The 12,341-nt window shown below is 44.8% G+C and overlaps 1 protein-coding gene across 2 annotated transcripts; it reads left to right on the forward strand.

Moving 5' to 3' along the window:
- Positions 1-344: 344 nt before the first annotated feature.
- On the forward strand, positions 345-11,711 carry LOC134627726 (NCK-interacting protein with SH3 domain-like). 2 transcript variants are annotated; one of them, XM_063474078.1, is made up of 13 exons: positions 345-679; positions 1,554-1,666; positions 1,750-1,960; positions 4,177-4,252; positions 4,386-4,978; positions 7,061-7,231; positions 7,714-7,800; positions 8,680-8,818; positions 8,919-8,999; positions 9,218-9,346; positions 9,549-9,638; positions 9,742-9,914; positions 10,164-11,711. In XM_063474078.1, exons 1-13 carry the CDS (start codon positions 509-511, stop codon positions 10,386-10,388), a joined length of 2,259 nt encoding a protein of 752 aa, XP_063330148.1. In that variant the 5' UTR covers positions 345-508; the 3' UTR covers positions 10,389-11,711. The 2 variants fall into 2 exon arrangements, with proteins under 2 accessions (XP_063330148.1, XP_063330149.1); XM_063474079.1 differs by having other exon boundaries at positions 4,389-4,978.
- The last annotated feature ends 630 nt before the right edge of the window (positions 11,712-12,341 follow it).

Here is a 12,341-nt window from a genome sequence, read left to right on the forward strand (position 1 = left end):
TGTTTACATCGCGCATTTAAGTTAATCAGATGCACAATAATAATAATAATACGTACTGAAGGAAAAAAAAAGGGGGGGGGGGCGAAATTAACGGAATAACGGCTAACAGTTGGTTACATACGCATGGAGGTAACTCTTACGTAAAAGTATAGATATTAAAATATTAATGTCATTTTTATTTCCGTTTTTGTCGCCTATATGTCGGGTGTTATCCGTATTTAGCTGAAATTTCAATAAAGTTGATGTAAAATAAAATACCAAGTCAGCTCTGTCTTTGATTAAAATGTCTGGGGGGCGTGTTCGGTGGGGTGTGACAGCGCCCTCCTACGGTGTTTACGGTAACAGTCGGGTCAGATGATCCGAGCTGCATTGTAAATAGACATGCCTTCGTACCCGCTTTAAATCACCCCGAGCAGAGCAGATTTCGGCACTCGGGCACTGCTTATCTCCAGATAACCCTTCTCTGTCGTTATCGGGTCGTTTCGCTGTCTTAAAGTGTTATTAAAGTATGTACCGGTCTTTGTACGCCTTCCGATCCTCGGAGCCCAACTCGCTGCACTTCGCGGCCGGAGAAAGCTTCCTAATCCTGGAGAGGAGCAACAAACACTGGTGGCTGGGGTCCCGCTGCAGCTCGGGGGAAACCGGCTACATCCCCGCCTCGTATATCGAAAAAATCCAGGTAAAAACAACGTTTGCGATGCTCACTTTCCCTCTTTAGTTTCAGTGAATGGCATCAGTGACCGAGCTGCACCCTGGGGTGACGTGAAATCCAGGGAATGCGTAGTAAAGCGGCTGAATTGATGCGATCAGACGGATTCAGTGTACCGCTATATGTGCTGCAGTGCAAGCCATGTTGAGGGTGTCAGGGTGGGGGAATGCATGCTTGCGAAATAATAAGCCATAAATTATTGCAAAGGTTGCAGTATGTAGGGACATGGGATGGCTTTTTTTCTCCCTGCACTGCAGTTGCTGACTGCGACAGAGAGGAGCTTGCAGGAGGATGGGACAGGAAAAGAGTCAGGAAAGGATGCAATATAAGAGGATGACAAGGGGAAATACTGAGTAAGGATGAGAGATAGAGCAGATTCAAGGCCACCACCACCACCTCTGCCACACAGAGCCATTGTTTCTGCTCAGATTAACTAATCTCCTCCTGTGACTGTGTATCATTTTCATTCTGAGGAATTTCTGCTCTCTCGTTGTTTTCAAAAGTAGCTGTTCCTTCCACATAACTTTGGTTCCCTCTCAGTCACACCCAGATGAGCTCAGCAGTCTCCAGACTCATAGTGAACTAGTCAGAGCATGTTATTTAAAAAAGAAAAGAAAAGAAAAAAAAGTGTCTCACAGGAGAGGAGCGCTGGCTCCTGTAATTAATGACATTGGCCTGAATGTGCAGCCTCACTGAGCATGTGTGACTCTGGTTAAAAGGCTGTTTATGTTAGATAACCGTCCCAGTTTGTCTCAGCCTCAGAGCCATATGGCTTGCTCGGTTTTGATCATTTTGTATGCCACTTAATATTTCATTCAGTTTATCCCCCACGTCTCTCTCTCAGGCTCCGGAGCAGGATGAGGTACTGCAGTCCATCGACAGAGCGATCGAAGGAATCCACAATGTGGCCTTAAAGAATGGAGGCAAATACAATCTGGAGCAGCGGGATGTTCTTCAGTGAGTGAAGCTCTTTATGGAGATGGTACAGCTCAGTGTTTCTCTGTGCGCTGTGTTTGAATCGCTGCCCTCCTCTGTCGCAGAAAGCTCATCCATCACAGAAAGGAGACCCTCGCTCGGCGAAGTTCCTCCTCCGCCAGTCACAAACAGGGCCTCCCATCTTCCAGCAGTGAGATATCGCTCAGTCAAACCCCTCCTCCACCCAATGGCCTTAGCAGAGACTATCAACGACAGGGAAGCATGCCGTTATCAGGAAGCATGGACAGTATGCAAGGACAACAGGGTTTTTATCAGGTAACAAGCAGGTGCAGTTTTTCTTACCTCATGCTCCAATTAATCTGTTAATATAAATGTGAATTATTAACATGAAAAAGCCTCGGTGCACGCAAGAGGTGCAGGGCATAGCAATCAATCTGATATATACATATAAATATTATTGTTTATTATTGTCTACTCAGCTGTGATGCTGCTCTGGTGCATGTGCTGCGAAAAGGGAGTTTAAAGAGTGGAGTCAGAGCTGCTCTGTGCCTGTCGGGTTGCATTTCTAAACAATGTTCTGAAAAAAAAATGAAGAAAAGTTTCATACTGGTGTTTGTGTATCATACAGCACTGTGCAAAAGTCTTGAGCCACTCCTCATTTCTTTATATTTTGCTTTCAAGAAGTCAGACGAAGTTTTTTAAGTGGTCTTAAGCAATAGTTCTCCAGGCTTTCTGAAGGTCTTTTAGAGTTTCTCTTTGAACATTTGCTGTTTTGTTTTTATTACTTATTTTCAGTTCAATCCTTTTACCTGTACACTGACTGTGAATCATTCAAGCATACAAAAGGCACCTAACTCAAAGGATGAACCACTGTTGCAACTACATATAACAGACAACACAGGAAAGAACCAGTTAGTGTGTACTTAATAAATATGAGGAAACTGGACAGGTGAAGAATAAAAGAGGAAGTGTCAGGTATTAAAAAAAGCTATCTACAGCTGATGAACAGTATCTGAAAGTCATGGCCAACAGAAATGCAGCAAAGACCTGACACAGTACCTGAACAATGCATCTGGCCCTGCAGTTGATCCATCAAAAATCAGTGGCAACAGTGGAGGGAGCGATGAATCCAAATTCAGACTCAACATTACTGAAGCTGTGTGTGCGATCACTTTGACAGAATGAAATAAAAGGCAGCCAAAAAGAGCTCTGAATGTCCTTCAAGAAGCCTGGAGAACTATTCCTGAAGACTGCTTAAAGAAACTAGAAGAAAGTTTGACTAAGAGAGTTCAGGCTGTGCTGAAGAGGCGGCTGTGGCTCAGGACGTAGAGCAGGTCTTCTGCTAATAGGAAGGTCGGTGGTTCAGTCAAGCAAGATACTAACCCTGAGTTACTCTGTAATGCCTTCATGGGAGTATGAATTTGTGTGAATGTCAGACAGAAAGCACTTAACTGTAGAAAAAAGTGCTTGTATGAATGGGTGTGAATGGGTCTGTGAGTCATGTTGTATAAAGCAGTTTGAGAAACTTGCTGTATAAGAACCATGATACCAAATATTGACTTTCAAGTGCATTTCAAGCACATAACGAATGAGGCGTTCCTCAAGACTTTTTGCATTATAATGCGTGTCCCAGTACCGATCTATTTGTGAAAGGTGATGATATTAGCCAGAGTGTAAATGAGTTTTCATGAAGCTCAGACAACAGGTTGATCTGCTCATTGGTTCCTCCTCAGCATGACCTGCTTTCAGTGTCTGTCTTGATTTTATACACAACATTTTTTAACCCAACAATTTTTTATTATTTTTGTTAGTATAATTGTAAGTACACTTAGTCTTCTTTGTGATTGTGCCATTAATCTTCTTTAGTGTGTGCTGTTCAGGTTTCACAAGGGACCTGAAATGTGGGAGCTTTGTTTGTGAGCCCTTTTTTTTTTTTTTTTTTTTGCTACTAGTTGGTAATTACTGTGACCCATAATTGTTTTGTAATAATAGACAACACGTTAATACCAATAAACTGCATTAGTTATTTTTATTATTCCTGCTCCTTTTCTCACGCAGTGCTTCACCATCTGTTCATGGATAGACTTTGCTGTAAACACATTTTTTGTGAGGCATGTCTGAGCAAAGATGAGCAGCAACATGAATCTGGATCTTTCTCCTCTGTGGAGAAAAGATGAAATGAAGTTAATTTGAGAATAAGAATAATCTGTGCACAAAAGAAAATATCACCACATCAAAAAACACATTTTTTTAAATCTAATTTTATAGAAAAATAGTTGCCAGAAAAATAACTGGCAGTCATTTAGTTTGCACCGCTGGGTGTGCAAAAGAAGGAACGTGAATACATTTTTTCTGTGGATATTTTTGAGTGTTTGATGAGATTATTTTACCAAACAGTGAGTTAATCTAAAAAGATTAGTTCTCTGAGTTCAATGTTAATGCTGAGCTGTGGAAGTTAAGTCTCCATCAGCCAGCTGTGCTCCTCCTGGACCGCGAGATGACATGTTTGTTGTCTCCGTCCCTTCCATCAGGTGCCACCTCAGGCCCGGCGTGCTGCTCCGATCACTCCGCCTCCCCCTGAAAAGCAGAGGAACCACCGGCGTCCAGGTGACTTTAAGCCCTGCACTCGTCACCTAAAAACAGATTACGCTCTCGGTGTTTTCGCTCCTGCAGCTCTATTCTTAGTCATTCCTGTTTGCGCTCTCCTTTCTGTAACTGGAGCTCTCTCCCTCTCTCTCAGCAGAGCCAGAGGTCCCCTCCAGAGTGTCCTCTCTTCCCTCGTCCCCTGCTCCCTCCCTCTCGATCAGCACCACCTCCATAGACACGGGCTCCTCCCTCTCTCCGATCTCCTCTGAAGTCAGTCTGCCGAGTATTTCCAGCACCCCTCCTCCTCCTGTGCCGTCCCGTGTCAAGCCCCCCGGGCCGCCTCCGGACCTGCTGCCCTCTGACTCGTCTCCTCAGCCGGCTCCTGCAAAGAAAAGCCCCGCACCACAGCCCCCCCAGCCTACCCCACCCTCCCAGCGCAGCACCCCTCCACAGCCTGCTGCTCCTGCTTCTCCTGCTGCTCCTGCTGCTGAGGAGGACCAGCGGGAGCCTGAGTGGCCCGTCGCCCCCCCGTCTGTCGCTGAAAACCCTCCTGGCAGCTCCTCGACCTCTGAGGTGGTTCCCATGACCATTGGAGCTGAACTGATCGAGATGGTGCGAAAGAACACGGGCTTGAGCTACGAGCTGTCGCGGGTCGCCGTCGGCGTGGTGGTCGCCCATCTGCAGACCACTTTGCCGCAGGCCTCCTCCGCTTTGGAGCAAGTCCTCATCTCGTTGGTGGAGAGCAAGGTCAGATTTGTTTTCATCACATGGCGTGGCTCCAGCACGCTGGCGCCCGGCCAGTTTAAGAGCAGAACGCCAGAGTCGTTTAGAGTTTCAGCTCCCGCTGCATTTAGCAGCGAGGGCAGTTCGCACAGTATCACTCACTCATCTTTAGATGCAAGTGTCACGTCACGCTTTTCTGTTTCCACTGCTGTCAGGTGGAGATTGTGGTGGAGTGGGTAATGTGACCCCAAATCCCAGTAGCTGCCAACTTGTGGCTCCATCCTGTGTTTACACGCTGACATGTGTGCACACATCCTGTCGAAGAGCTCGAATAGTCTGCGGTCTCTTCAGGTTGTTTTAATATGTAAAACACTCAACTTAGAGCTAAGAAAAAGGGAGCTGGAAAAAGAAAGAAGAAGTTCAAACAAAAACAAAATTAGAGTCAGCCACAGTGTTAAACAGCCTGACTTGTGTTGCTATGGCAACTTCGAACTCTCAGGACGTGAGTAGGGTGCTGTCCTGTGGTGTTTGGCAGCGGATCAGCTGGGCTCAAGGGGGTGGAGCCTTCGTGGGTCTGGTTTGTTCTACTCCATGGCTTTGATTGTGATCCTGATTGGGAATTCCAGAAAGCAGGTTTAACAAACTCTGAATCAAACATTTAAATCTGAGATGAGAAACTTGAGTTCTCAGTTCCAGAAAATCTTATCAGTCAACTCCGAGTATGTTCACCCCGAGTTAAGCACATGCAGGATTCACCATGGCAACAGGTAGATGAAAAGCGTCCAATAGAATCCAGTGGAATGTTAATTTGTGCCGATGCGGACCTTGATGAAGAAAGAGCAGGAGCAGAGAAATGATTCAGTGTCAACACCCAACTTAAATGTTCATGATAGAAGTATTAAAGCCTCAGATATCATTATTCAGCTGAGAGGGACGAAGAACGTGGCAGATGAGACGCAGCTCATGTACCTTTGAAATCAGGAAGACTGATTTTGGTGATTTGTAGTGGAAAGGATCTCAGGGTTTAAAGTAAATATTGTTAGATTTTTTTTATTGTTCTCAACAGCGTTTAAAATCTTTTCTTCCAGCATGTCATCTGTTTTATGATGAAATGCTGCCACAAAGGTTCAGACCGTCTGCAGCCTGGATTCAAAGCCCCACTTTGAACCACATTTCATCCCATTTTAGAGTCTCAGCGCATAAGTGCACAATCTTGACTCAAATATTTATATAAACTGTAACAAGATGCCATCTGTGAGCTGTGATATGAGCTTTGATGTGGACCGTGTGAGTGAGGAAATGAAACTGAATGTCAGACAGATGTTTCAGTTTCAGCAAAGGAGGGGAGGGAGCAGACACAAACCTGCCAGAAAGCTGGTTAGATTCAGAGTTAGCTCAGAGTTAAGTCTCGTGCTGTATCAAAAAAACAAACACAGAGTTTTCACTAAACCTGCTTCCTGGACCAGGACTCACGCCAGTGCCATTACCACGGGGGTATGGGGGTCAGTGCTGGTAAAATCCAGATAAATACCAGTTTAATTTTGTGGCTCATCAGTTCGTGCTGGCTTTAATGCTTTCTTAATGAACTGCAGAGGACAGCCTCTTTATAAGGTCTGGAAAACAACCGTCAATGTGCCCAGCTGTGCTGCCCGCACACATCCAAGATCTTCATCGACTTCATTGGATTCTTCCTTTATGGGTCACCACATCAGGTCATCTGCCTTCCTATCATCCTCCTCTGGCACACCACTGCTCTGCACGTCCTCCTTCGCTGCATCCATGATTCTTCTCTGAGGTCTTCTTCTTTTCTTCGGTGTCTTTTGTATCCATCTCAGCCTTGCCTCTATTTTTCTCCAAACCGCTCGACCTGAGCTGTCCCTCCAATGGACTCGTTTCTAATCCCGCTTAACCTCCAATGAAAATCTTTCAACTCTGCCACCTCTAGCTCGGCCCTGTGTGTTTCCGTTAGCGCACATCCAAGATGATTAACACAAACACCAAGAAAAAACTCTGGTTTTGTCTGTCCTTTAGTGTGAGCCTGTGTGTTCGCTGTAACGGGTTAAACAAACGCAGGTGTGTGCTGATGTTTCTTATCCGTCCCTGTAGGACCTGAGTGCAGCGCTGCCGCAGGGCCAGGTGTGTCACGATGAACAGCGGCTGGAGGTGATCTTCAGCGACCTCGCCCGTCACCGGGACGACTCCCAGCAGCGTAGCTGGGCGCTTCATGAAGATCACGCTCTCATCGCCTGCTACCTCGAGGAGCTGCTGAAGATACTGGTATGCGTTTCTGTTAAATATGCCAACGGGATTCATTTATAAAACTGTAACAAGCAAGAAGACTTCCAAGGAAACTGGAAGGAAGTGGATTTAGGTCAGGAGAGGGAAGCTTTTCAATGTGTTTTTACATACCTAGTAGACAGGACTGATCTGTTGTTATGATTGTGATGTGAACATTTCCTCTGTGATAAGCCTGTGATGCGAACCCAGGACACGTCCAGATGTTGTGTAGTAAATACCAGACGCGTCTGATAGGATCAGAGCGGCTCAGACGGCTCCCAAATCCAGCGACGCACTTAAAGACTGAATCTGGAACCGCTTCAGGCTGCTGAATGAGCTTTGTTGGCAGTTTGTGCTGAGCCACAGTGGGATGCCCAGATGAGCTGTTAATGGCGCTCCTGCGATGTGTGGGAGTCTGATTGTTTGGGGATTATGAAGTTTCATTGTTATGTAATGTGACTGCCTTTGCTTTGTGTCCTCAGACCGATGCAGATCCAGAGGTGTGTAAGAGGATGTGTAAGGCCAACGACTTTGAGAACGTGCTGTCCCTGGTTTCCTATTATCAGATGGTGAGATGTGATGTGAACACAACAAAGGATTTGATGTTTGACTCAAATAAAAATAAAGCATCAGCGGTAAAATGTCGTGATGCCTCAGAAAGAACTGTGGCAAATATTGTGTGTTTGATATTTTTCATATTTTTGGTAAGAAGTTACATTGAATGTCATCATTTTGGGCTTTTAATTATTTATTTAAACTCTCCTTTTACCAGGATGGAATGATTGTACAGCATACATCTTTAATGGCTTTAAAAAACAAGAACTGGGTTCAACAAGTTTGTATTTATTTTGTATTTTCTCTGATCCACAGAAGGTCAAAAGTATAGATACACCTCTGTAATCTTTTAATAAGTGGTGCTTGAAGGTCCTACAGTGCTTTTTAACTTGAAAAGACCAAGGCCTAATAACGTGATTGTATCATGACTGATACGACTGGTAGTTTCTCTTTGCCTGCGTAAAAATGGATTCGTTTGACAGCGTTCGCTGGATTAACTCAGAACAATGGGAAAACCTTCTAGAGAAAAGTTTGATGGTCAGCTGTCAAACATGGTGGTGGTAGCATCACGTTCTGGACTGTTTTGTTTCCAGTGGTATTGGTACATTGCATAAAGTGGATGGAATAACGAAGGAGTTGTTGTTCCAGAAGCTTTTTGATGGCTTCCAAAAGTGTCTGGTCTGTGCTGTACAATCATCTGACTCTGGACAAACAGTTCAAACAAACCATTAAACACCCAAAATCAGCACGATGTTCATGTTTGTGTAGTTGGATATCTCTGTGTGAAGCATCTGTCAGACCCGCCCTTGTTCAGCCTGGCTGACCTCAGTCAGAGCTTTACTATTGTTGTGCATGTTGTGTGATGATCCGGTCTCGTTGTTGCCTTCGTGCAGGAGCACCGTGTGTCTTTGCGGCTGTTGCTGCTCAAAGTTTTTGGGGCGATGTGCAGCCTGGATGCTGCTCTCATCTCCGCCCTTCTCAACTCCATCCTCCCCATGGAGCTGGCAAGAGATCTTCAGACTGACACACAAGGTGAAAATGTCACTCATTGCAGTTCCTCTTGTTTTATAGCTCAGTTAAAGTTAGCCACGTTAGTCTGATTCACCCATTTGTTTTTATGTTTTTCCTTCAGAACACCAGAAGATGTGCTACACAGCTTTGCTGCTAACTATGATATTCTCAATGGGAGAGCAGGTTCCATATCATCACTACGGTATGTCCGCTCTCTCATCATTGGATGAATCTGCTGTGTTGACACAGAGCAATGCTTTGAGTTCAGCTTCCTGGCTGTGCTTTTGTCACCATTTCCAGCACATTATGAGAGGCTTATTCAAGCTAAACACATCAAGAAGTTTGACACGTGTGATTTAAAAGCTCAGCCTAAAGGCTATTGTGTGCAGTAATAAAAAACTGGACTCTCCCTGCTTGCAGAACACTTGAATGCCGAGTTTGTTCAGTTTCTGCTGGGTGTGGTGGAGGACGGGCATCCCTCTGATCCCACAGAGCAGCTGCCTGACATCTTCCTGAACCTCGTGCTTTCCTTCAACCTGCACCACACAGGTGAGAACAGCCTCCACAGACGCTTTTATCAGCGTTTTTGTACAAATCATAGCAGGAACCTGAAGGAGTTGGTTTTATTTGTAATTATAACAAATGGAGCAAGGCCATAATTTCAGTGTTCTCTGGATCATTTTTACCTTGAAATGGGTTTATGTAGAAAGGAGTTTAATAGTTGTTTGTGCTGCATGCTTGTGTCAACCAGTTCCCAGCAACAACGTGATCATGAACGAACTGAAGCAGAAAAACGTCAAGATCCTCACAGAGAAAGTGCTGCTGCTCCTGAACAGAGGCGGTAAAAGAAACTATTTTTGGGAGCATCCTCACTTTTATCCTTCATAAATATTCTTCATACGTCTTCTTTTTTTTACATTTTTCATTTCCTTTCCCGCCCCCAGACGACCCCGTGTGCATGTTTAAACACACTCCACCTGCACCGCACTCGGTGCTCAAGTTCCTGCAGGATGTTTTCGCCAGCCGAGAGACTGCCGACATCTTCTACCGCACCGACATGATGGTGATGATCGACATCGCCGTTCGACAGATATCTGACCTTTCACCTGGTGACAAGGTGGGACACTGAAAGCTGCTGATGTAATTAAGTTGCTTATAAGGAAGTGGGCTTTAGTGGGCCACTGTGGCTCTGGAAAGAGAGAGAGAGGGGTGATTCTGTTGTTTGCTTGTTTGGGTTACGGGATTCAAAGGCAAAACTTTTAAGTAAAACTGTCAAACAAAAGGGGGAAATCATATTTCAGGGATGCACTGCAACCATATTTGTCAGGCACATGATTATTTTCTCTCCTTGTCCCTCCCTGTGAAGCTGCGGATGGAGTATCTCTCCCTCATGCACTCCATAATGCGCTCGACGGACTACCTCGAGCACCGGCACCGCCTGTCGGATCTGCAGGGCACGCTGCAGAGGATTCTCAGGGAGGAAGAAGATCCCGGCGAGGATGAAGGGAGCGCTACGGCGAAACAGATGGATAAGCTGATCGTGCAGCAGATCTACAAGGAGTTCCCGCAGATCTGCGAGAACCAGGACTAACCGGTGCCAGTATCACAAACTGTAGTCTGCTCCCAGCTACTGCGGCGAGGTACGGTAAAGATTAAAAGAGGAAGAGCGGACGTTTGAAGACGACTCGTACCCCGCGCCGGCCCGTGCTGAGAGGAGTCGGTGTTTACTCCAGTGCTGCAGCATGCGTGGGATGCTGAGTGTTATTTGAATAATGAGTGTGTGTGAGAGTGTGTGAGTGTTTAAGAAGGAAGAAATCTGACAAATGCACAAACGGTTTGTGCCATATTTGGTGAATTAGTAAGTGGCCAATCCTTGAAGCTCATCTCAAAGCGAATCCTTAGCAATAATGTCCTTGTGAAGCTTACGTGGACTAACTGCATGCACCTAAAAGTATTGTTGAAATTAACTGATTAATAACCACAGATAAACTCTATTCTAACCAAACTGACTGCAGTTTACAGATTTATAGCAGGAAGGCAAATCAGTGCTTACGGTAGATGATTTGAGGCCACAGCTTCAGCGTGGAGAGAAAGCTTTGAACCTTTACGTGCTTCCCTTTTAGTGGGACCAAACTACTGTGTGTTACTGAGAGCGATATTTTCTCCATAGATCACTGCACTCTTAAAACTGACTTCCTCTTTCATTCATATCCTCCACCCTAATTTAAGACGAGTAGAACAACTTGAGCAAGTTTACTTCTCTGGCGAGAAAAGCACAGTCTGACTCGCGCGTTGCCGATACTAAGCTTTTTGCTGATTAAGCTGCCGCTGCTTATTATCGAGTCTCTCTTCTCGCTCTGGTACTTTCCTCACACTTTTCAGCTTTTCGCTCTGTACCCACAAAAGCGAAGCTCCTCAAGCATCACGTCTCATCGACCGTTTACGGCTTCTGTGCTGCAGTAAAGCAAAATTCTGACAACTGGCTTGTGAGCTGTGGCAGGAGTGTTATTACATTATCAGTGTTGTTGATTTCCAGTTTCTCATGTTCATACTTAAAGTCAAGGAGAAAAACTGTAATGCAGGGCATTTATTTGATCTCATTGTGGTTTAAATACTTTCATACCTTCCCCCTGATTGTTTTTTTCCCCCTCCTCTCAACACTGTAGTGATGATGTTGTTCATTTTTACCTGATTTTTAATCCCTGGCATTGCTTCTCCTGACACGATCCAGAAGTGATATCAGACTTTTAGTGTGAGTGTTTCATTCTCTGGTTGACTGTGTGTGTCTCTTTATGGTGTATGTGCGTTCCTTTGTGCGCGTGCGAGTGGTGAACGTCTCCATGATTCACTTTGTCTGCAAATGTGCTGCGGCTGTGTTATAATGAAACTAATAAAGCTCTATTTTAACAGTGAACTGTATTTTTGAGAGTGTGATTGCGGGGCAGAATATCCTCATTCACAGTCTTCACTGCACTAACGACACAGCAAATGTGAAAGTCAGATTTGGCTGTTTGTTTGTTTTATTCAGAGTTCAGAATCATTTAATTCTTTTATTTATTTTAAATTTATTGTATTCAATTTATTTTAAACATTATTGCACAACTAAGGTGTTGGAAACATTGCTCTGAGATGTTGGTCCATACTGACATGACAGCATCGCAGAGTTGCTGCAGATTTGTCAGCTACACATCAGTGGTGAGACTCTCCAGTTCCATCACATCCTCAAGGTGCTCTGTTGGATGCATCTGGTTACTCTGGAGGCCATTTGACAACAGTGAAATAAATAAAAAACCTGTTTGAGATGATTTGAGCTTTGCTGCATGATGATCCTGGTAGAAGCAGCCACTGGATGATGGGAACACTGTGGTCAGTAACAATACCAAGCCAGGCTGTGGTGTTTAAACGATGCTCAGTTGGCACAAAGGGATCCGAAATGGGCAAAGAACATTTTCCCTACACCGTTACAGCTTTCATGCTTTCATTATATTCTGACCCAACCATCTGAATGTTGCAGCAGAAATCAAAACTCATTAGACTCATTAGA

Source organism: Pelmatolapia mariae, linkage group LG5, assembly GCF_036321145.2.
Source record: "Pelmatolapia mariae isolate MD_Pm_ZW linkage group LG5, Pm_UMD_F_2, whole genome shotgun sequence".
Classification (NCBI taxonomy): domain Eukaryota; kingdom Metazoa; phylum Chordata; class Actinopteri; order Cichliformes; family Cichlidae; genus Pelmatolapia; species Pelmatolapia mariae.